Source organism: Pangasianodon hypophthalmus, chromosome 7 (assembly GCF_027358585.1).
Source record: "Pangasianodon hypophthalmus isolate fPanHyp1 chromosome 7, fPanHyp1.pri, whole genome shotgun sequence".
Classification (NCBI taxonomy): Eukaryota; Metazoa; Chordata; class Actinopteri; order Siluriformes; family Pangasiidae; genus Pangasianodon; species Pangasianodon hypophthalmus.
Window position 1 is genome coordinate 16,146,770 of NC_069716.1, and position 23,552 is coordinate 16,170,321.

The following is a 23,552-nucleotide window of genomic DNA, read 5'->3' on the forward strand; positions in this document are numbered from 1 at the left end:
GTTATACCCAGTTTATCCAATATGTTCAAAAACCATGGGCAAGCTATGAAAATAATATTGCACTACCTGTAAGAAGGCATTGTACTTTCCAGTAAATAAAGGGTGTATCTGAAATTTGACGCGTCAGAAGATTTTAAAACCAGATTGTAAAGCGTCATCCTATTTGCTTTGAGTTCATATAAAACTATAAAACTATTTAGACTGACTGCATTGTTCACATTTTTTATGATGTGAGTTCTTCTGGATCATAAGGAATGACGGGTCTCCTCCCAGATCTGACAAAACCTCCCAACCCCACATGTTCAGCCTGTGTACTCGTTTCAATTACGTAATATTTTATAATATTAAGTAATATTTGATTCCTTTCATCTACCCACACATTTTAAGACAACAATGTTTAAATTTTATAAACTAGTGAGTTATCTACTAGGGGAATTTAACCCCTTAATTTATGTAAACACTTTATTACTCTTCTGAACTATTAGCACACATAAGATCTGGCAAACCTTCCTTTGTTCATTTCTCCTTAATGTTTTTTTTTTGACTTACATTTATTATTCAATTACACTGTAACCCGGTCTTGGACCATGGCCGACATTCTGTGATTAGTGGTAAGGCAGGAACTAATCATTTCAATGCCAGGGCATAGCAAAAATACAAAATCGAAACACATTTGGAACTCTCTGAGGTCTATCTTGTGGGTGGGGGTTGAGACACAGAGACAGCAGGAAAAGGAGAGCAGCTGGGAGGGTAATGACTTTTGCACACTTTTAGATGTTCCACTATGTCCTTGTGTGCTGTTTTTGTTATTCAGATGCTGATAAACTATGCTGTTTCTTGTAATAGGCTGAATGCTTCTCTTTTTCCCTAACCTTCAAAATACCCTTATGCTATCACACTATAAGATGTGGCAAGTTTGTGGCTTGAACTTCAAAACAGAACAACTTCTCGTTCTACATTCCCATGTCTTAACTCTTCTGACCACATGTAGCTTGGCTGCCTTAGAATTTGCAGCTCCAGGAGCTCTCTGAAGGCCAGTCTGATCCTACATGCTAGTCCTCTTGACTAAAACTATGTAAAGCAGTGAACACAGTTTTAGCACTGAATAGAGACTATTCCCCATAGATAGAATGATCCATCCAGTCCTGATGAGATAAGTGAGTATTTGTCCTTCTCACTTTCCCACTCAGCTCACTAACATTCAGAGCATTGAAGCACTGTTTCAACCTCCAGTCAGCTATGATAGGCTTTACAGACTGAGACATTCTTGATTATATAAATATAAACTTTTACGGGACCAATATACAGTACATCCATTCATACAAATAAATTAAAGCATACTGCAGAACAACAACATGAAAAGGGATCAAATAAAAGAACTCAATAACAAGCAGAGTTTTGGTGGTGTGAATAGGTTTTAAATTGTATTACTGTCTAAAGGGTTGCACATATGAGGTATAAAGTATCCTGATTGGTGGCTAGGATTTGTATTTCCCTGAATCACCTTTTGTCTACATTTACTCAGTGCCTTAAGACTGTATTTCCTTACAACATTTTTTCTATGGTTTTTTCCCCATGCCAGTAAATGCAGGCCTAAGTATTTAAAAAATAATTGACAGCTAAACACTATAATTAAATTTGCATCAAGAGATTTTTAGCTGTCCTTCAAAATATACATTTGGCGTAATTGTTCTTTTCAGTCTGGTTTGTTTTTCCATTAGATTCTTCCACTTCCTCGTTACATCACAATTTCTAATAGTCTATGGCAGAAAAAAAGTACTGCGCTTATTATCCAGTGCATTTTTACTGTAAAGGATGAAAAATGCAGAATGAGACAACATGAAATTTTACTTCCTCCTAGAGTGTCTATGATTCCTGCTATACAACTATCAGAGATACTGTATAGATAAAGATATCTCATTATGACATTTTGCCATTATCACTGCCGGGATTGTCTTCCAAAGTTTGCTCATCCAAGTTCATGATTGTCCTGTCTAAGTAAATATTAACCCTTTCCTGTATACATAAGCACTTATGCTTATTTAGGTAATGGCTAATAGATCTTGAAACCTCATGTGAGCTGCTTATAGCTTATTGCTGGATGTGTTATGCTCATCATGGGATTAAATTATGATGTTCTTAGTCCTTGGTCTTCGGGGCACATGCAACATCCAAGCAAACTGGAAAGAAAAATGGGAAGGTTGGGGTTCTTCTCTCAGAATATAATTTGAAAATGTGTTTAGGATTTGAACACCTGCAATGTATCTTCCAGATTGTTATGCATAGTCTTTTGTTTTATGGGAACATTTACACATTTTTTTAATTTAACCTTTAATCTAGCACAACATTAGTGCGTGCCTCGCCCATCATGTTTATTTCTTTATGATTGTTACACGTTGCTAGTCAGGTGGTTCTGAGAAAAAGCTTTTTTACTATTGGCATTACAGTCAGTAACTGAGACACAATTGTTGTGTCAGTCCTAGCTATAACTAAGGTTAATTTTTTTTACTGATCTGAAGAAATAAGGTTAGCCTATCTTTTAACAAATGTTACTTGATGATTGTGGCTTTGCAAGACTTTTTGAGAGTCGGTTCACGCAAATACTTAAAACAGGATAAACTTAGAGATGCACTATATGGCCAAAAGTTTGAAGACAACTGATCATCACACCCATACGGTATGGCGGCCTTGCCAAAAACTGTTAACACAAAGTTGGAAGCACACAATTGTATTGGATGTGTTTGTATGCTGTAGCATTACAGTTTCCCTTTACTGGAACTAAGAAGCCCAAACCTGTTCCACTAATACAACATCCCTGTACACAAACTGAGCTCCATGAAGACATGGTTTGCCAAGATCGGAGCGGAAGAACTCGAGAGGCCTGCACAGAGCCCTGACCTCAACCCCACTGAACACGTTTGGGATGACCTGGAATGCTGACTGTGCACCCAGGCCTCCTCACCCGACATCAGTGCCTGACCTTACTAATGCTCTTGTGGCTGAATGAACACAAATCCCCACAGCCACGCTCCAAATTCTAGTGGAAAGCCTTCCCAGAAGAGTGGAGGTTATTATAACAGCAAGTGTAGGGGGTTGGGAGGGGACGGTATCTGGAATGGGATGTTCAAAAAGCACATATGGGTGTGATGATCAGGTGTTCGCAAACTTTCAAACTTTTAGCTATATAGTGTATGTTAGTGATAGTCACTTTTCTATCGAGTTAGCTGAAATGCAGAATGCAGAATGTACAAATTGCGTGAATGTGTGTTGCTGAAGCTGTTGTATGAAAATAAATGTAACATGTGCATTCAAAGAATAATAATAATAAGCAGAAGAAGCAAGGGAAACATTACAGAAAGTTTCCCACCTCGCTTAAACATTACCTGGTTTTTATAACTGATTAAAACTGATTGCTCTGCTCCATTGTTCCTGGTCTTGTGATATAGCCTAGTGTTGAGGTCTTTTATTTAACTCACGTACAGTACATGCTCCTTTTTTCAATGACTCTGTGGGCGGGGCCACAGAACACACACACACACACACACACACACACACATGGGCGCGCGCACTCTGTCGTTACGGTCAATTCTTTCACTTCACACACCCTGAATGGACACCTTCACCACTCATGCGGACTAAAAAAGGTTTGGAGAATTTCACTTATATTTGCCTGGGTTTAGTTTAGAATAATATGTCAGTAGATAATTTTCCATATTTTCCAGAACAAGTAGAGGTGAATGAAGAATGTAACCCACCACTAAGCCTCGTGTAGTTCAGTTGGCTGCTGCGAATACTCAAAATCTAACAATTTTCTTTGTTATTATAGTGTTTAAGCCTAAGCTTTCCTTTAGTGTGTGTGTAAATAAGTAGGAATGCTGCTGGAAACTTGTTACTTTAACTCGCTTTAAACGAGGAACTTCCTGTCCTGTTACACAGAAGAATAAATAGAACTTATTTCTCATAACTCCATTCTTTAATAATTCATATTCAGATCCAAACTTGTGTCTTATTCGAAAAGGTTTTGCTGTATTGCCAGAGTTGCATGGTGTCTGGTGAGTAGGCTGTGTGCATGTAAGGAAGATGCTCCTTCGCCCTGTTACAGAGTCAGTGGTGAAATCAGCACTCAGGCATTTTACAATAGCAAAGCTGGGATCTAGTAAAGGTGAAAGTGAAGGTTCAAGGTGAAAGTGTTATCCCTTATGCTCATAGACAGATGTATGTGAAGAAACCAATTGTCTTCTTTTTTTTGCTTTAAAATAAACATAAAACACACAAATATAAAAGAATCCAAAATCTCAGGCACTGGCTCATGATACACTAAAATGTTGGACATGTCAGTATCTGAGGCGAAGTGGGAGTTATATACTAAGAATGAATCAAAGCTGAAAGAAGGATTTAATATAAGATGTGTACATGATAATCAAAAGGCTTACTCTTGTTTTAATATCTGGTATATATTCTCCGTATCATTATGAGTGAACTCATACTTTTTGGATTGACAACAATATATCTATCATTCTGTTTGCTCTTTAATTAATACAAGTCTTTCTGTTTTCAGCTACAAGATGAGCACACCACTTCCCTTCTTAATAAACATTTCCAGTCCTTTCCCGGTATCACTGGATTCTGAGGAGGCCAATAAAAGCTGCCGCTTCGATGAAGAGTTCAAATACATCCTGCTGCCTGTATCATACACAATAGTGTGTGTGCTGGGCTTGGTGCTCAACTCCGTGGCTCTGTGGATGTTCCTGACTAAGATGCGTCCCTGGAACGCTAGCACAGTGTACATGTTTCATTTGGCACTGTCAGACATTCTGTATGTGCTATCTCTTCCCATGCTCATCTACTACTACGCCAATCGCAACCACTGGCCCTTTGGTGTAGCCCTGTGCAAAGCGGTGCGCTTCCTGTTCTATGCCAACCTATACTGCAGCATCCTCTTCCTCACGTGTATCAGTGTGCATCGCTACTTGGGCATCTGCCACCCGATCCGCTCGCTCAGACTGGCCAAGCCGCGCTATGCGCAGCTGGTGTGTGGTCTGGTGTGGGCGGCCGTGACCGCGTGCTTGATTCCCAACCTAGTCTTTGTCACCACTACACAGCGGGATAATGACACATTGTGTCACGACACAAGTAGTCCTTCTGATTTTGAAAATTATGTCACCTACAGCTCGGTTGTGATGACACTGCTCTTCGGCGTGCCCTTCGTTATCATCATGGTGTGTTACTGCCTAATGGCACGGGCTCTCTGTCGCCCCAGACAAATTTCTGCCAGTCAGAGGGGCAAGTCGAGGAAGAAGTCCATTAAACTCATCATTATAGTGCTGGTTGTGTTTGCTGTTAGCTTTGTCCCTTTCCACATCACACGCACACTCTACTATACGTACCGTGTTCTGGAGGCTGACTGCTGGATCCTCAACATTGTCAACTTCACATACAAAGTCACACGGCCACTGGCCAGCTCCAACAGCTGCCTGGACCCCATCCTCTACTTCCTAGCGGGGGATCACTACCGCTCCAGACTTATCCGAGTATTCGCTAAGAGGCAAACGGCTGGCAATTTGCAGTCCCCTCCAGACAAAAATAATGACCTTGCTTTGGTTTACAAAAAGCCTGCCGTGGAAGCAAATAATGATTGTCCACACTAGAGCTGTGTGTGTGTCATCCCAAAGCAACGTAATTTCAACCCAAAGGAATGTAATGCCTCAGAGTTACTTTCTGAATTACAACCAGGGTGAAGGATGGTTTTGTTTCTGTCTGCAAAATGTCACTGCATGGCACATCCTATATGGAGGCAGAGGAGAAGTTCTTTATGGCCATTGCCATGAGACTCCACATGTTCACCATCTTCTGAAGACAAACACATCAGTGCTACTCGCAAGATGTAAACATTAACATAATGTTGCCATTTAAAGTAATTCACTTTTGGAATACACTCCATATCTAATAACCTTCCAATCTCATGAAGGTTGTTATTCAAGTGCTGAGATACTCTTTCAGCCTCTCAGGCATCTTTCTAGTTTTCAGTTCTGCTTCATTTGCTGCCTGGTTGTCATTGTTGTTAAAACTGCAGTTAGAAAATAATATAGCACTGCAATATAATATGACAATTAAGTGTACAAGGTGAACTATAGACTCTTGGTATTACCTCAGAGGAATGCAGACACATACAATGCTATAGAGTGGACTATTGCTCTTTAAAGGACATAAAGGGTTTGAGTTTCTGGCAACTCTGTGACACAGCTGTTTTTATCCTTCAGTGTAGGAGTGTGTGTGTATGTGTGTGTGTGTGTGTGTGTGAGGACCGAATGTCCCCATAATTATTGTAATATGTGAAAATTTGAAGACTGTGAGAACATTTGCTTAGTCCTCACACTTTTTTTTAACTAGGTCAAGGATAGGGCTAGTGTGCAGGCAGGGGTTTTTCCTCATCTTTGGGGCTCTAAGCGACATCCTGCTTGGGCCACCTGGTGGCTCAGAGGCCATAAGTGACGGCTTATACCACGTATACAGCTAGAAATGACCCAGGATATAGGCAGTGGATGTCCATGGTAGTACCTCACAAAGACAAAAATATGTACAGTGTGTGTGAGCACTCTCAGTAATAACGGTACCAAAATTTATTTTTCATATTTTAATACAGACATACACACAATCAAACAAACACACACACACAGAAATAAAGGAATAAATGTACCTTTCCTTGTCATTGCAGTGGGAGCATCAAGGATACATCTTCTGTACATTTAGTATATATCTTTGTGAATATAGTATAGCTTGTGTTAAAATTATTTATGGTACATAACTGGACTGTACAGACCACTGATGTAACTTTAAAGCTTTATTCTATAAGGTAATTAAAGTTACACAACATGCACCTTCCCATACGCAAGGAACAAAATGTGTACCTTCGATGGTGTATGTGTGAGTGCGTGCGTGTGTGTGTGTGTGTGCGTGTGTTAAAATATGACAAATATCCTTTATTATTAGATATTGCTGTGATTATGCACTGTATTTAATGTGGTCAGTCTTTTATTTTATAAATGTCACGAAAAGTACCTTAAATAATGTGAAATCTGGTTCTAGTGGATGTTAATTTTTGTTGTGATTCCCATTTGATATTAAAGATTTAATAATTCCTTATTACCTCTAGCACAGTTATTTTCACTTAATGTCTTTTGTGCATTTTCAGTTTGGTGTGTGTATGTCTTTTCTGTGACAACATTAGTGTGTGGGAAAGTTGTGGGAGGTGCAGGGTATTTTTTGTGTGTGTGCGTGTGTGTGTGTGTGTGTGTGTGTGTGTGTGTGTAAATCATTTATCATGGCTTAGACTACTGCAGGAAGCTCTGTGATAGGAGAAATAAAATGAGGGAAATAAGTTTTGATTGTTTTGGTTTCTAGACAGAGATCATCTCACATGATCTGATGAAATATTATCCCCTGTTCACCACACATTCATAAGGCAGAAAAACAACCTATTATTAATCTGATTTTCACAACCCGGTGAGGAAAAAAGAGCTCAATTTATTCACTGTTAATACTTTAATTAAGAGTGAGCAAAACATCATCAGGAATACTGTTAAGAATGTAAAATAGTTTTTATTTGTTTGACACCTTTCTGGGTTACTACGTAATTTCACATGTTATTTAATAATTTTAATGGTGTGTCCATTTGGCTGCTAGTGTATATTGTGATTGCATATGAACCATCTAATCATGTGCATCCGCTGTTTCTTTCTGGATTATCACCATCTTTTTATATAAGTTTGAAATGAAAAAAAAAATTATGCAAATGATGCCTTTGTTACAAAGTTTGTTTGAATCTAAAAGCTCGAAAACAACTAGACATTCTTTATTATTATTCATTCAATCATCTTTGTTAAGCATTTTGTCCTCATGAGGGTTGCGGTGGATCTGGAATATGAAACGCTGGGCATGAGGCAGAAGACACCCTGCATGGGATGCCAGCGTCAACATTAAATTTTTTTATTTTTATTTTATTTCTTTATTTATTTTTTAATTATATTTCAAACCAATGCATTGTTGTAGTCCCTTTTGTCTTTTATATCTCTTCCATTATTTAGAATTGTTCAGGTGTATTTTAATCTTTAGTTAGTTGCTCTTAGATTGGAGATTTGGAGTTTCTGTGCAACTGCTCAATCCCTCTATTGGCCAGTAGATGGCCTTATTGGCATCTTAAAATTAAAACCACATTAACTAAATTAATCTGAACTCCCCAAGCTCTTTGCCTGATGACTGTGACTATGATAAATAGACCTGTTGACTGTTGCTTTTGTAGTGTGGGTGAAAAGAAGGGGTTTGAGGTCATGGAGGGTGATGAAATGCTGATGGGCAAATGCATATTCACCCAGTCCTTCCATTTTCCTCCAGTGACAGTGCATATGCAATGAGGAAATAGGAACAAATTTCAGCTATTCAGTTAAAATAATAATAATAATAATAATAATAATAATAATAATAATAATAATAATAATAAATGAACGAGAGGCCATATGTCAAAACACTAAATATATAAATATGCATGTTTCTATATAAGTTGCTAATCGCATGTGGGTTAGAGAATCACTGTGATCCAAAATGAAAATTTATATATACACTCACCGGCCACTTTAATAGTAACATTTGGCCATTGACAATGTTATTGTTATTTTAGCTGTCTACCACAGTATATTAAATTAAATAATGAATATGAGCTCAAGGTGCAGACTTTCAGCTTTAATTTGAGGGTATCCTTCCAAACCAGGGGAACACTGTAGGAATTACAGCACTTTCTATATGTGGTCCCCCCTATTTAAGGGACCAAAAGTAATTGCACGACCTAAAAATTATAAATTAAATTGTTATTTTTAACACTTGGCTGCAAATCCTTTGCACTCAGTGAACTCCTGACTTCTGGGTTTCTTCCCTAGTGATGCTCTGCCAGGCCTTTGCAGCAGCTCTCTTCAGTTCCTGCTTGTTCTTCTGGCATTTTTCCTTCAGCAAGTGAAATGCATTCTCAATTGGATTCAGGTCAGGTGATTGACTTTTCAATGGTCATTGCAGAACATTTCATGTCTTTGTCTTAAAAAAGTCTTGGGTTGCTTTCAAGGTATACTTCAGGTCATTGTCCATATGCACTGTGAATCACAGAGTTTCGAAGCCTTTGGTGAATCTGAGCAGATAATATACCCCTAAACACTTCAGAATTCATCCTCCTGCTTCTGTCAGTAGTCACATCATCAATAAGTACAAGAGAACCAGGTCCACTGACAGCCATACATGCCCATACCATAAGATGAGGTATATTTCAGATCATGAGCAGTTAATTTCCTTCTTCATACTCTTACCTTCTCTTCTCGTACAAGTTGATCTTTGTCTCATCCGTCCATAGGATGCTGTTCTAGAAGTATATGGACTTTTTAGATATTTTTGGCAAACTTTAATCCGGTCTTCCCCTTTTTATCTTGTGGTTTACATCATGTGGTAAACCCTCTGTATTTACTCCGGTGAAGTCTTCTCTTGAATGTTGACTTTGACACAGATACGCCCACCTCCTGGAGGGTGTTCTTGATTTGGTCAACTGTTGTGAAGGAGTTCCTCTTCACTAGGGAAAAATTCCTCTGTCGTCCATATCCAATGGTGTTCATGAGCTCACCAATGCACTCTTTCGTTTTGAGAATGTACCAATTTGACCACACCTAATGTTTTTGCTCTGATGGGTTTGTTTTGACATTTCATGCTCGCTTCACTGGCAGTGACAGCTCTTTGGACTTCATACTGAGAGTTAACAGCAACAAATTCCAAATGTTAATGCCACATCTGAAATCAACTCTAGACCTTTCATCTTCTTACATGTAAGTGAAATAATGATGAAATAATAATATTATTATTATTATTGTAACACACCTGGCCATGGAAGAGCTGAGCATCCAGTTGTCCAATTATATTTTTATACCCTTAAGAAGGTATAAAATATAAACAGTGCTGTAATTCCTACATTATTCACCTGATTTGAATGCCAGATCTCTCAAATTAAAGCTGGAATTCTACACTTTGGGTTGATATTCATTCATTATTCAATATTATCTCCAATATACTGTAGTAGACAGCTAAAATACCAGTTACATTGCAATGTTCAAAAATATATATGGACCTTACTGTATATAAACTTAAATTATTGCTTTAAAATATATTCTTCATGAAAGATTGTCAGTTAAGCAATATTTAATCTCTCATCACATGGAATACAAATTATTACCAAGAATACAAACTGCACACTCACACATTCAACACACATATGAACAAACAAAGCAGTTTTCTTTGTGGGTGCTCCTCTGCAAATATTTGGGCTTTTCTTTATGCATTTGTACTGGCTGATACGACACGCAGTGCGTAAGGACAGTGAAACAGCTTTGATAAATAAGGTAATGTTAGTTAGCGCCTGTTATGAAGGGTTCCTCAGTGGCCATTGCACAGTGGATATAGGGAGATTAATGCCACAAGTACTTGAATACTTGAATATTCTAGACGTGTAGGGACTTTCACTTAAGGTCTTGGAATACATAATCTTTCTGCCCCGCATTTATTGAAATATGTTCTGTGATATTGACTAGTGAGAAATTGACTGGGTGCATAACTAAACTATTCGTAATACTTTTATCATATTATACTAAATGAAACTCCTATTTGTAGGTGTCGTATTCGCTGCAGGCTTGAGTGAGTGGCAGAAAGCACACTGGCTGATGTGAATTGAGTTCTCTTAATCATTTAAATGCTAGATATTTGGCAGACCATTGGGTCAATTATATATTTATCATTAGCCTTGGATTCAGGCCTACATCCCTTTTCTTTTCAAAGGTAATTTAATAACATGATTTTGTGACATACAATATACATACTTTGAATTTTTAAATCCTTGTTTCCTGATATATATATATATATATATATATATATATATATATATATATGTAGTATGTTAATGCACTGCAGTTAGTAATATTTCACTTCTTTTAGGTATGTTTTCCTTTTGCTTTTGCCATTGAGGAAACTGTGTGAAACTGAGGATATCTGAGTAACAGTGCAGTGGGATAAATAGCAGGGCAAGTTTCCCAAAGGCACTGAAAAAAAATAAGATCATTTTATCTTATCGTTTCTTTATGATCATCATCATTGTCTATCATCAAATGATTATCTCATACCGCACTGCTTTAGTGATCTTTAGTGACAGGCTATTGAGCATATTTATTTTAGATATTGCAATTTATTACTACCAGTATTAAGGTAATGGTATGAGTCTATTTTTAAGACACTATTTTTTAGGACACTCTGAGACCGCTAGTTAAAATGCTTCTATTTTGCATTCTTTTCTTAATTTTAATACAACAATTTTCATTACATATTATATTATTGACAACAACTTGATCGAAAAGTAGAATCTTTGAAATATTTACATGAATTTCAGAGTTTCCTAGTATTTGATATGTCTCCTTTTTGCTTTACTGACAGTGTGTACTCGAGCTGGCATGGACACAAAACCTTATGATCCATTTTAGATCAAATCCATCAGAGTGTTGTTTGAACAAATGCTTCAATATAAGAGATTATTCATGAGGAAAATCTGACCTTTTGTACAAAGCAGTTAACATGATCAATATCACAAATTTGCTTACATTTAAATAGGGACCTATAAATAGTGCAGAATCCTGAATATTAAATATTCAAGATATTGACTTTTTTTTTATTTACTTTTTTTGTTTGAAATATTTCAGATTCTAAAACCTTCTGTTTATTTCCAATTTTAAATGAAAAATCCCAGATTTTCAACCTAGTCTCAGACTTTTGAACTTCACTGTAGGTATGTTTTAAATATGATTATTTAATGGAACTTACAAGGAATTTTGGATGAGGATTTTAACAGTCTTCAGTTGAAGAGATTGTAGGATTGCATAGAGTTTATTTAATAAATTGTGCACAAATATGATGAAAATAAAATATGTAACAGTATATAATATATAAATAAAACAGTAAATAGCTTGTTTGCTCAAATTTATGTCTGACTGATATTAGCAGGAGTTGATGAACGATTTCAAGGATGCACAGACTTTATTGTGAGAAGCTGTGAGTGGAGTGGACGAGTGACATAAAGAGGAGAGAAGTTCATTATCTGTCTGAAAAGGAAACCAATGGCTTTCACTGTTGCCATGGAAACAAGGAGCTTTCTCTCCCTGACGAACCTGTGATAAGGTACTTTGCCGCGCCGAGCACCATTATTGCAAGGTAAAATGGGAAATATTCCTTTTTGATGCTAATAGATGGTAAATATTGATTTGCATGGAGCTGAATTGCACCATAAATGTTTTACGTGTTCCTCTCCTGCTGCTTTGGGGAGGGGTATTTAAAAAAAAAAAGTCTGTCTTTCATCCTAATCTCTTAAGTCATCTTGCTTTTCCATGTTGCCAGGATGCTGCATGTTGCCTGGCCCGTGTTATGATGCAGAATTTGATATGACACTTATTTGTAGCCAATTCTTTTAGAATTGCTTGTAAAACTGATCAGTCAGAACTTGAAAGTTTGTGATGTTACAGTGTAGTTACTGGATAATAATAATGGATAAGTCAAAAAGTAATCCATTTTAAATATAAAACATTTTTAATTACATTCATTTGAATTATGATTTGCAGAACTTTGCTCTAGGTATCATGGGAATGGCAAAAATGTAAACTATTTCTACAGTAAACAACTATTAATGGATTTGCATATTATTGATTAAAGCGTTGTAATAGTATTGTAAAGTGATAATGCAGTGCTAGTGGGTATTAAAAGATTGTAAACATTGATTAGTTGTCAGCTAGGGTTTCTTACTCTTCTGCTGCACTGGCATGAATGATGCCAAGACATCTAAGGGCAGTGTTTGAGTCAGGAAAGCTGGTGACCACACTCACACTGCAAACTGTACGCAAGCTGTACAGGGGATTAACCCTGCGTTGCTTTCCTCTTATCAACCCCCCTGCAGCCACTCATTAATATTCCAGACATATGGCCGCTTGCTCTGTATCATTGTCTATTAATGGGATGGATAATCGTTCATTCAATTATGAGACAGTCAGCCAGAGGCCACCTTGTGTCTCAGCCAGTGGCCAGGCCAGAACAGAGGTGCTGGTGAGGAGGTGAGAGTGATAGTGGGGATTACACCATATTAGCAGCTTTAATAACACAGACAAACACAGTTATATGAGAAACCTTGGTTATCTGAGGGAACTCACTTAAGGATTATTATTTCTTTTTTTTTTAGTCATTTCTGCACTTTCCACAGCACCTACGTGTTACTGCCAGAACAAGCTTTTGAGCAGATCAGTTTTTTATTGTACAATATTTTGTTGCACAGCCCAGATTCTTCCATTAACCCCATACTGAGAGAACAGTTGTCAATGAAAACCTTTCTTTTTATTTGGCATAATGTTGTAGCAGCAATGATCTTGAAAGTCTAGTTATATCCATCACACTGATTACAGAACACACAGGTCCTGGGAATCAAGAACAGTGAGAACTTCAGTAACATTAGTGGGCTAATTTTTGGGCTAGAAAACTAACAGCACAAACAGATAGCTGAAGATTTCAAGCAGGATTTCATTGTGTACCAGACTTGAACAGGAAGATGAATTGTAATGTTTGAATAAAACTGTGTTTCAAACTCAGTGACACAGATAATGATGAACCCTGAGTGTCAATAATAAAGAATCAAAGGTTGTGTCTATCTATCTAGCCAATAGCTGTTAGAGAGAAAATGCCTTCCGCAAGTGAAATCTCATAAACAAGCTGTAAATAATCCAAGAAGGTTAACCATTCATATTTATAGTCAAGTTTTACGACATGCATTATTGTGGGCTAAAAACATTACGAGATTCTCATGGTCTCGAAGTTTAAACATTTACACAAAACATTATCTTTATTATCTTTAAAAATCAATCATTTTTGCAGATGTGTAGAATATTTTATATAAAATTTTATTTTTCATTGAACAAATTATTTCTTAATTCTTGCATGTTCTTAGACAACCTCTGAACCATCATTAAGGATAGTGCTTTTTCTTTTACAGGATGACCCTGACCTCTGTTGGTCAAACCCTGCAAAAAGATCAAGTGCATCATTCATCACTGCTGATCCTGCATTATAAACTGAAGAACTCTGCTGGGTGTTTTACTGCTGGAACACAGATTCCTAACCCTGGACCTTGAGTATCATCTCTGCAGTGTTTTCCCTGCTCACTTCATTTCAGGAAGAGTTGTTAATTAGCTGATCAGTGTGTTTTGGGAGCAGGGAAAACACGTGAATATGGCAGGACAGGGTTGGGACCAGGGTTGGGACCCTGTGTGTTGGAAGAATCATGGCCTGAGATTGGGGTCGACAGTGCACTCAGGTGTGTGTCTCATGGCAGAACTTTAATGGACATAAACATGCATATACACACAAAGTTGAAAGTTGGGTAAAAGGTACAAATTCATACTTTTCTCCCAAGAAAACTTCTTGTAAAAAGGCTGCAGGTTTGTGCTTGAGCAGGGAGGCAGTTCAGGCTGAGAAAGATATGAGGTGCAATACTAACAAAATTACAGAAAATCCTGAGGTCGATAAATTCCTGCATTGTAAATGAACGGCCCGCTGCTGCGGTGGGCTTTTGTTGGGAGCCCATTTTGTCGGTGCAAGGCGGCTCTGGCAGGGTCAGAGAAGTTACGAAAGTAATTAAAGCGGCTTGATTCGCCGCCTGCTGCAGAGAAAAGAAAGCAAGCTGTCATTCTGATTTAGAAAAAAATAAATTACAGTTTTAATAATGGGGCGTAGGATGGGGTGCGGCGATGTGTGGGAGCTCGGGTGGGTGGATGGATGGAAGGATGGATGGAAAGTGCAGGTGTGTATTTGTGTGTGTGTGTGTGTGTGTGTGTGCGCGCGCGCGGTGGTGGTGGTGGTGGGGTGGGTGTGGGTTCTGAGGGATTGCTGGCTGCCTACTTATCAATAGTTGCAAATTTTTTGAAACCACATCGGTAGTACATTGCAGAAGCACAAGTGCCCTTAAAAAAAAAAAGAAGAAGAAGAAGAAAACCCAGGGACATTAACATACTGATTTCATGCGCGTGGCAAAGGGTCTGTGCCAATATCAGAGAGGACTCAGCACTCCTATTGTCTGCCGGGACTCTGCTCTCCTCTGATATGAAAATTCAATTATATTATAACTAGATCTCGGCGTGCGTTTCTGACAGTCGACGCTAGCCTCGCGCCTGCCGCATCGCTGTGGCGGCACCACAGGCTCCTGATAGCGCTGAAGCAGCCTTTCAGCCATTGACATGTTTTTTTTTTTTTTTTTTTTTTTGGGTGGGGGGTGCTGGTGGTAGGAGAACAAGATTACCCACATGTGTCGCGTTTAAAGGGACGGAAGTTAATCTGCAATGCAACGCTATTATCTGGCGCGCAGGTAATTTCAGCACCACCCCCAAATCTATGTGTACGCATGCGCACACGCGCTCTCGCCCTTCCGCCCTTAGTTCACTTTCTCCAATCAGATCGTCCGCGCGCACAAAACGTGTTTATTTACTTTCCCCACTTCTCCGTATACGTCTGCCGTAAACAAGGAGCAGGTTTTGGCCAATTGCCATCGTTTTTAGCCGGAGCAGGCGGTTTTAAATGATAATGTCCAGGCTCTCTGGGAAGTTGCAAATGTGCTGATATGTGAGTTTAAATTGGTTGCATTGTGATTTTTTTTTTTTTTTTTGCTGGAGAGCAGCAGAGTTTTTCCACAAGGTTTAAAACAAGCGCAAAGGAGGAATTTCTTTGCCAGTACTTTAAAAAATATTGGTACTTTGGTGATTCTTGAGTAAGAAAACTTATGCCATTGCGTCACATAAATGATCAGATATTGTGGAGATGGTCAGTGCAGAAATGCATGGGTCATAACCTGCATGTCCTTGAGGGTTTGTTGTGCTAGTGTTGGTTTGATGTTCAGATCTTATACACTGACGCTGAACATATGGTCATAGCTTGAGGTGAGGGCTGTTTAGACAAAAGAAGAGATGAAAGAGGATGTACATTATTGATGTGTGTCTTTACAATGTGTGTGTGTGTGGTCTGTTGAGTAAAGGGCCAAGTGAAAGGCCAAGGCACAGGAAATGCCCCCACTTCATCCCACAGCTCAGAGACCCGAGTGCGGATACCCTATTAACCTAGAGCAGGGTGCACACATACCTGCCTCTCCTCATTAGGCTGTGTTGAAGTACATGCTCGGCCAAAAGGAGAAAGGGAACCCTAATTAGTATTCTCTGCAGGGCCACAACCATTAGCACTTAATTAGCACAAAAAGCACCCTTCATTCTGGGTGGGAGGGGTTCATCCTAAGAACAACATGCCTGTATTGCCACTGCAAGAGGTCCTGAAAAAGTGCCCTTTGTTTGTGCATGTGTGTTTGTGTATTTGGCCTTGTAGAGAAAATAGGCTCCTGATTCATTATTTCCTTTCTGTTATTTGATTAATCAGTACATCCTTGAGTTTGATGATTTTATATTTAATTAGCAGCATGGAAGCATATATTTGGCCAGAAAAATAGTCTGATTCTAATCAGTAAGTTGGACAAGTTTATGAAGTCATCCTTTTAAAGAGTTTTTTCTTTTGTAGTACAGGTCTCTTTTATCAGGAGTGTTTCTATCAATCAGAACAATGCTTAATATCTGACGGATGCTTTTTATACAAGTTATTGCAATAAACTTGTATAAAAGTAATTAACCGAAAGATTAACATGTAAGTCGGGGTGCAAAGTTGACTGGGGTCGTGTTTTAGATGTGTAAACATTTTGTGAGGTGTGTGAAGCAGGCAGTATGGAATAGATTGCTTATTGGCTCTGAAGGTCACCAGAGACTGCGGTGTATACGTTCCTTGACCTGATGGAAGGTAGAGAAAGAGGTCTCAGAGACACTGTAACAAATGCACAAAAAGCGTTTTAAGTTTTCAGTTCATTTTAATTTCCCACTCTTTTTTTTTTAGTTACTTTTGCTTTGTTTCCTGGTTCACTTTTTTTTTTAAAATCTGCCCTCAATATGCATCATAAAATGCATGATTTTCTTGAAGAGAGCCTCTAAATATTTGGCAAGGTATTTTGGCATTTTGGACTGATTTATTTTTAGTTATCCAATATTTAAAATTTGTCGTAGTGTATTGTTTTTTTCACCCATAGTGCTTTGTCTCTCATCTTTGACACAGAAACACAAAAGCAGAATGAAAAGGCTACTTTACATGAGGACGCTCACTAGAGGATGGAGAGCTACTTTGAACAGATGTGTTATGAATTTAATTATTGCGTACAACTGTAAATATCAGTAAAACTGAGTAAGTCTCAGTTTTTTAAAATTTATTTGTGATGCATAAGAGTTTTTTTCCCTATATACAGGATTACTGAAACTATTTGTAATCCCTGCATGTTTTCTGATTTGGTTAAGTTCTGTTTTAAATTTGGGAACTTGGTGTTGCAAGTACAAAACATTAGGTTCTTTACTCCTGCTGCTGGCATTTTCATTAAATGATCAGCAATGATAAGAGCTCTAGTTGCAGAGGCTGACAATTCTGACCAACAATGACACTATTTCTGCCACGTCCCTATTTCATGAATGGGGTAGCTTGGTTGGAGCAATTTTCTTTTCTGCGCGCTTTAGCCTTCCTTTCACTTCCGTAAAACCATATTTCTCTTACTTTTATGTTTTAGGTGCACAAGAAAATATGTTGGTGTTTTTATTTATTTATTTGTTTCACTGGGGATTGCAAGTAACATTTTTAGGATAGTAGTTTACAGATCTGGACATTTGTCCATTACTACTATTTCTTGGCTGATTACTACATCAGTACATCAGTAATTCATGTTTTAAAGTTTTCAAAAAGGATAGATTTTTTGCCCTGTTTCTCTGGAAGATTTTGAATTCTATACTTTCAGAATGTAAATTGGTAGTTTTTCTTTTACAGATGTCTTACGTCCTTAAGAAGAACCTGCACCAAAAAGAGTCCCCAAAACTCTACTGATACTGATGGGCCTACTGATATCCTCAAGGCAGTTTTTATATACAAACTGACCAAATACAATAGATTATATGCCAAAATGGAGCAAATACTCTTTTACAAATTTCCCAGGCTTAATGACTAATAAAACAAATACCATTTATTTCTCCCCTTACCCATCTTTCTGACTTTAACTGGAGCTGTTTTTGTTTGCCGTAAGAGTTACAAATTTGCTGTTAATGTCCCAGCATTCACTGGGAACTCTATTCCATTGCTCTCCCAACCTGTTGCTCTTGGGGATTTCAGTGGACACTGGCTCTTTGTAAAATTTGAGCCTAATAGAGAGGAGAGTCTAAGCGGCTTCATTCAGCATGGACAAGGGCGTCCTATTGAAGCAGTGCAGAGAAGCAGCCTATTTCCTCTTCCCTCCTTACCTCCACTTCATACACACACAGAGTGGACATGTGGGAGGAGGTTTGCGGAGGCTGTCCTCTCTCGTCTCTGTCGTCTTGTGAGTCTCTGCTCGGCTTAGACCCGGGCTGGTGGCACCTTTCACTTCCCGAAACCTGAGAGGCGGAGAGCTGTCATTTGCCAATTTGGCCTGAATGGGGCAGCCAGCAGATTGAATGTCGTTTTCCCACCAGGCTTCCCCATTGCTGCCCAGCGAGAAGGAGGCTGGACCGAGGGGGGCAGGGTGGTGGGGATCGACAGTAATGCTAGAGTAAAATTAGTGCTTTGATGGCAGGTAATAGTTTGAGATGGGTGCTACTGACGTGGATTTCCAGAAAGAACACCACAGGGTCTCTCTCTCTCTGTCTCTCTCTCTCTCTGTCTCTCTCTCTCCCTCTCTCTCTCTCTCTCTCTCTCTCTCTCCCCCCCACCAGTCTCTCGCTTTCTTTCTTTCTTGCTCTCTGCCTTGCTGGCCGGTCGGGTGCTGACACACCTGTAAGATTATACTTAGCTAACCTCTGCTGTCAGCACTGTAATTTCTTGCTGATCAATGTAATTATGAAGCTCCAGTGCCCTCCTTCAGTTTGAATGGCCAGCCTGGTTGCCCTCGCTCTGGCTGAGTAATCCTGCGTACCTGTATTAAATTCTGCTTTTGTTTGCAGCAGAAACAGAAAACAGACTACGTGACAATCCATAAACACGCCATGAACTTATGGACTTTAATGTTAGGAGAGTTGTCCATTTACACTGATCATTTAAAAACCCAGTGTATACACAGTGTATAGTGCAGACTGTTGTGGGTTTTGGTCAAAAGCGGATACTGTGTCCAGGGGCTTGTGTATTGGCTAGAGGTGTGGTTGTGAATGTAGTGATATTGAACTAACAAAGGACTCACCGGTGGGGTTACAGGTAGCAGCAGCGGTGTCTGTTTCTGCTTCAAAGCCGCAATCGCGTATGTCTTTATCTAGGAATCCTGATACCTCTATAAATATGTCCCATAGAGATGTAACGCATATGCATAAAAACACAAAGAAGCTTTTATACAAATATTTCCATACACACATATAATTCTTTTCTCATTTCAAGCATATTAGCACAAAAGGTCCTTGCCCTTTCACTCTCTGAGGTCCTTTTAGAACATATACTGACTGATGAGAGGTTAAAGGCTTGTTAAATGTCTGTATTAATCTGCAGCTGTCACTTTGACAAAGACAGGAGCAGGACACTGTGAGCTGTCAGGAGCCATCAAGGCAATTGGAACAATAATTAAAGGCTAAAATGGATGAACCTCATAAAGATCAAGGGAGAATAGAAGAAGCTAAGCTTTCCGTTGATTTGTACAAATGTGTGCTAATGTTTGTGCTTATACGTGTTTTGTAGCGATCTGATTCTCAGCACTGTAACACACAGCATCAGAGTCCACTGTCTCAGAAAAAGACAGGTTGTTTTTGGGTCTGTCCTCACGTTCTCCCTTTCTCTTTTACAGATGGCAGATCCAGGTCAGTTCCCTCGCCAAGTTTTGCAGGCCACCATGTTATCCATTCTGTTCAGCTATTTAGAAAATGTTGAATATCAACAATGGCTTTCACTGCGGCATTGTTGGCTTTTGTATGAAGCAATCTTGGCTGAATGTGATGGCTCGGCGTGCAGGGAGGGCTCACTGCCGAATGAGAATCTTCCTGCCTCTCTCTTTCCTCTGGGCTCTGAGCTGCACAACTGGAGGGTCTCATGGGCTTCTCAGCGCTGCTTACACGATATCGCCAAGCCCCCTGAAGACGCGGAGAGAGCGATGAAGAGGGACGAGTGAAGGCGGTGAGTGTCTTTCTGAAAACTGCTGTTGGGAGACTGAAGTGCTGAGGCAGCGATCAGAGGGGAGGAGGGGAAAGCAGGGAGGACTCTGTGTGCCATACACGTGAACTACATTCACTGGCATTACAGACTAGAGCCTGGGGAAAATGACCGGTCTGAACGAACAGGAGGGTGGTTTCATTTTGTGAGTCACTAATAAGGTCACTCCAAATCATATTCTGTTATATCTCGGTGTTCGATTGGAGTGTTTTATAATAATATGTGGGCTTACTATGAATAAATCATGGATGATACTTGAATTTCATGAAAAACCAGGCTTTGTAATACTTGGGAATATAATACAAATATTTTGTATCTAATAACTGGGATAATTATTTTAGGTTTATAAAGCTCAAATACAAAAGAGATTCAAATTTGAATATTTTTGAAATAAGAAAATTGTAGACAGTTGAAAGGAGATCAGTTATTTAAACAGAGTGAAGGTGAAACATAGATTGACTAAAACATTTAACTAACTGCATAATGATCCCATGATGTGTGTTTGTGTAGATGTGTGTGTGAGGGGGACACACAGCAAGAGGAAGGGAATGCCTTTGTCAGGCTGTCAGTTTCTGAGATGTGTCCCCTCTAGTACTCCAGCAACAGCATTTATCTTCCACTGACATGTGAATCTCTAGTGCTTTGATCTGTAAAATTCTTTAAACTCTCCTCACCTCTGCTGTGTGTGTGTGTGTGTGTGTGTGTGTGTGTGTGTGTGTGTATGTGTATGTGGGTGTGTGTGCTGGTGGTGGGTTCTAGAGTGCAAAGTCTCTTCAGTCATCACAGCAGTTCGAGCAGTTATGCACTTGGATTTTTGCATATAATGGTTATTAGTGGCGCTGCATGGCCAGGCTAGCTAAAGGAAACTAAAATATAGTTGAGTCATTCACTCCATCTCATGCAAAATGTATAGAAATCTATGACCATTAACCCTACACCTTTCCCTAACCAACCTTAACCATTCACCATTTTTTTAATGAGCTGGCTTGTGCAAATTTATACATTTGCGATCATGAGCCTGCGATGCTTGTGTGTCCCGTTGCCTCTTTTCCTCTGAGTTACAGAAATAGTTGTTTTACATCACACGTTATGCTGTCAACAGAAACGCAGCCCAAGTACTTTTAGCTATTTGGCCTGTTTCCACTTCGTCATTTATAGATTGATGTGTAATTTGATGATTGACTTACTATAAGGCCACATGGCCACCCTTGAAGGTCTGGTCTAGTGCTATAAGCCTCCTCTGTGTTACCTCTGGCAAGGTGACCATCGTCTTCTCCAGCCCCACAATCCATTATCCTGTCAGCAGCACCAGTTTCCCACCACCGTTCGCAGCACTCTCACAACACTGACCATAATGAATTCATCAGTAATCCCCAAAACTCATCTCATCACACCCAAGGTAATTAATACATTTGGAGGGCGATGGATAACTCTTAATTAAATTACGCCTCTTTTAATGAGGCTTTTTTGCAGGCTAAATTTATGAGCAGTATCTCCATTATCAAGTGCTTGGCAGGCAACAGAGATTTGTCTTTTTCACCCCAAATCACTCCTGGATTAGACGTAATGGAGCCTATGATTAATATATCAATTTATACTTGTTTGTTTTGTTCTCCGTGATTTAATAAATTGCCTTCCATAATTAGTTCAGGTGGCTTTTGCTTCTGCTGAGGCCTTGCTTTCCACAATTAATGCACAAGGTACTATCTTTAGATATTAATTTTAATATAATTTACTGATAGCCACTTTGTGTCATTAATCATATTACAAAATTTGTCGTATTTAATTAATTAAAAATGTGCCTTGCAAATTAATTGCACTGCTCCATAATATTATCTTTAACTAATGAGACTTTTACAAAGCGGCTGTTTCATTTTTAAAGCGGGCCCAGATTAGTGGGATCTCAATTATGTTTAAAACAAAAGCTAACTGCTTTGCCCAGCTTTGTGCAAAGCAAAATCAGACCACTCAGCACTCTCTGCTAAACAAAAAAAGGGGAAAGTTTCCATTGTTTTGGAGAAACTGTAGTACATGCCAATGATTCTAAAGATACATGGGAAATAATGAGGTCTGTAATTAGCCTCGCAGACAGTAATGCTGTTAAAATTCTGATCCAGCCTTATAAGATTTGACTGACAAAGGACAACAGTTAAGCCTTCTTATGTATTCTGTGAAACCCTAAATAAATAGTGCTAGAATTGAACATAAAATACACCTCTGTAAGCATAACTTTTGTACAGTCTAAATATTATTAGCAGTAATCTTGTTAAAGACAGAAGTGTAATATTGAGGCAATTTATCTGCATTTCTGCATAAATGTGGCTTGATGATGTCACCAGGGCAAGCCATCTCTTAATTTGAACACAATGTGTTGTAATACTGACAACTCTCTGGCTCAGGAAAACCATATTTATAGTAATTTTCTGCTTAATTTAATCAGTGGTTTAATTGAAATTAGCTTTCAGCCTGTAAGAATAAATGTAGTTTTGGAACTATTTTCATTTAACGCATCATGTACCAAATGTGCTGGTACTAATATCGTGCTGAAAATTCTCCACTGTAAGTTGAAGATATTTTAGAAATATGTTGCCACTAAGCAACAAAAAGAGATTCAGCACATTAGCCTTATGATGCCTTCGAACAGGAATCCTATTTATCATTTAATGGCTGTTCAGAAGTGACTTCTAGTCTTTTCAGGTCCGTACTCAGAGACAGCACATCAAGTCAGGTTCATTTTATTGTCATCCTATTTATATAGGGTACACATTCGATGCCATTTTATTTGTATAACAAAGCAGCTTTACGGAAATCTGCATCCAATCCAGAGATGACAGTGGCAAGGGAAAAAAAAAAACTCCCTCAGACGACATGAGGAAGAAACGTTAAAACAAGGAACCAGTCTTAAAAGGGAACCCACCCTCTTTTTGGTGACACACATAGTGGGATTAGAAATCATCACTCTTTTACAACTGTATACTATAAAGGCAAACTGTTAAATGTGTTGAAAGGGTGTTCAGTATGAGCATACTGTAATAGAAGTCCTGGATGGACAGTATTTAGGAATGCTTATGTCCCATATTTACTGTAGGATACACACAGAAGTGAACAATACAGTGCATATTGGGTAACTCTAAGGTAAACTCACAAAAGCAGCAAATCAGTATAAACTAGATGACATAACAGACATGATACAGACCATCAAAAGTAATATAACATCCTATAAATTTGCA

General features: G+C 38.7%; 1 protein-coding gene and 1 long non-coding RNA gene across 2 annotated transcripts in view; both read left to right on the forward strand.

Moving 5' to 3' along the window:
• The first annotated feature begins 265 nt into the window (after nt 1-265).
• Nucleotides 266-7,646, forward strand: p2ry4 (pyrimidinergic receptor P2Y4). Its single transcript, XM_026917569.3, has 2 exons — nt 266-3,644; nt 4,559-7,646. Exon 2 carries the CDS (start codon nt 4,566-4,568, stop codon nt 5,646-5,648), a length of 1,083 nt encoding a protein of 360 aa, XP_026773370.1. The 5' UTR covers nt 266-3,644; nt 4,559-4,565; the 3' UTR covers nt 5,649-7,646.
• Nucleotides 7,647-15,510: 7,864 nt separating this feature from the next.
• The window catches only part of LOC113528751 (uncharacterized), a 42,728-nt gene continuing 34,686 nt past the window's right edge, over nt 15,511-23,552 (forward strand). The window contains exons 1-2 of the long non-coding RNA XR_008302068.1: nt 15,511-15,717; nt 19,961-20,286. This is a non-coding gene — a long non-coding RNA (uncharacterized LOC113528751). The remainder of the gene's footprint in view (nt 15,718-19,960; nt 20,287-23,552) is intronic.

What these genes read in the sequence shown, in the direction of transcription:
- p2ry4 (XM_026917569.3), top strand. Translation starts at nt 4,566, where the DNA reads ATGAGCACACCACTTCCCTTCTTAATAAACATTTCCAGTCCTTTCCCG.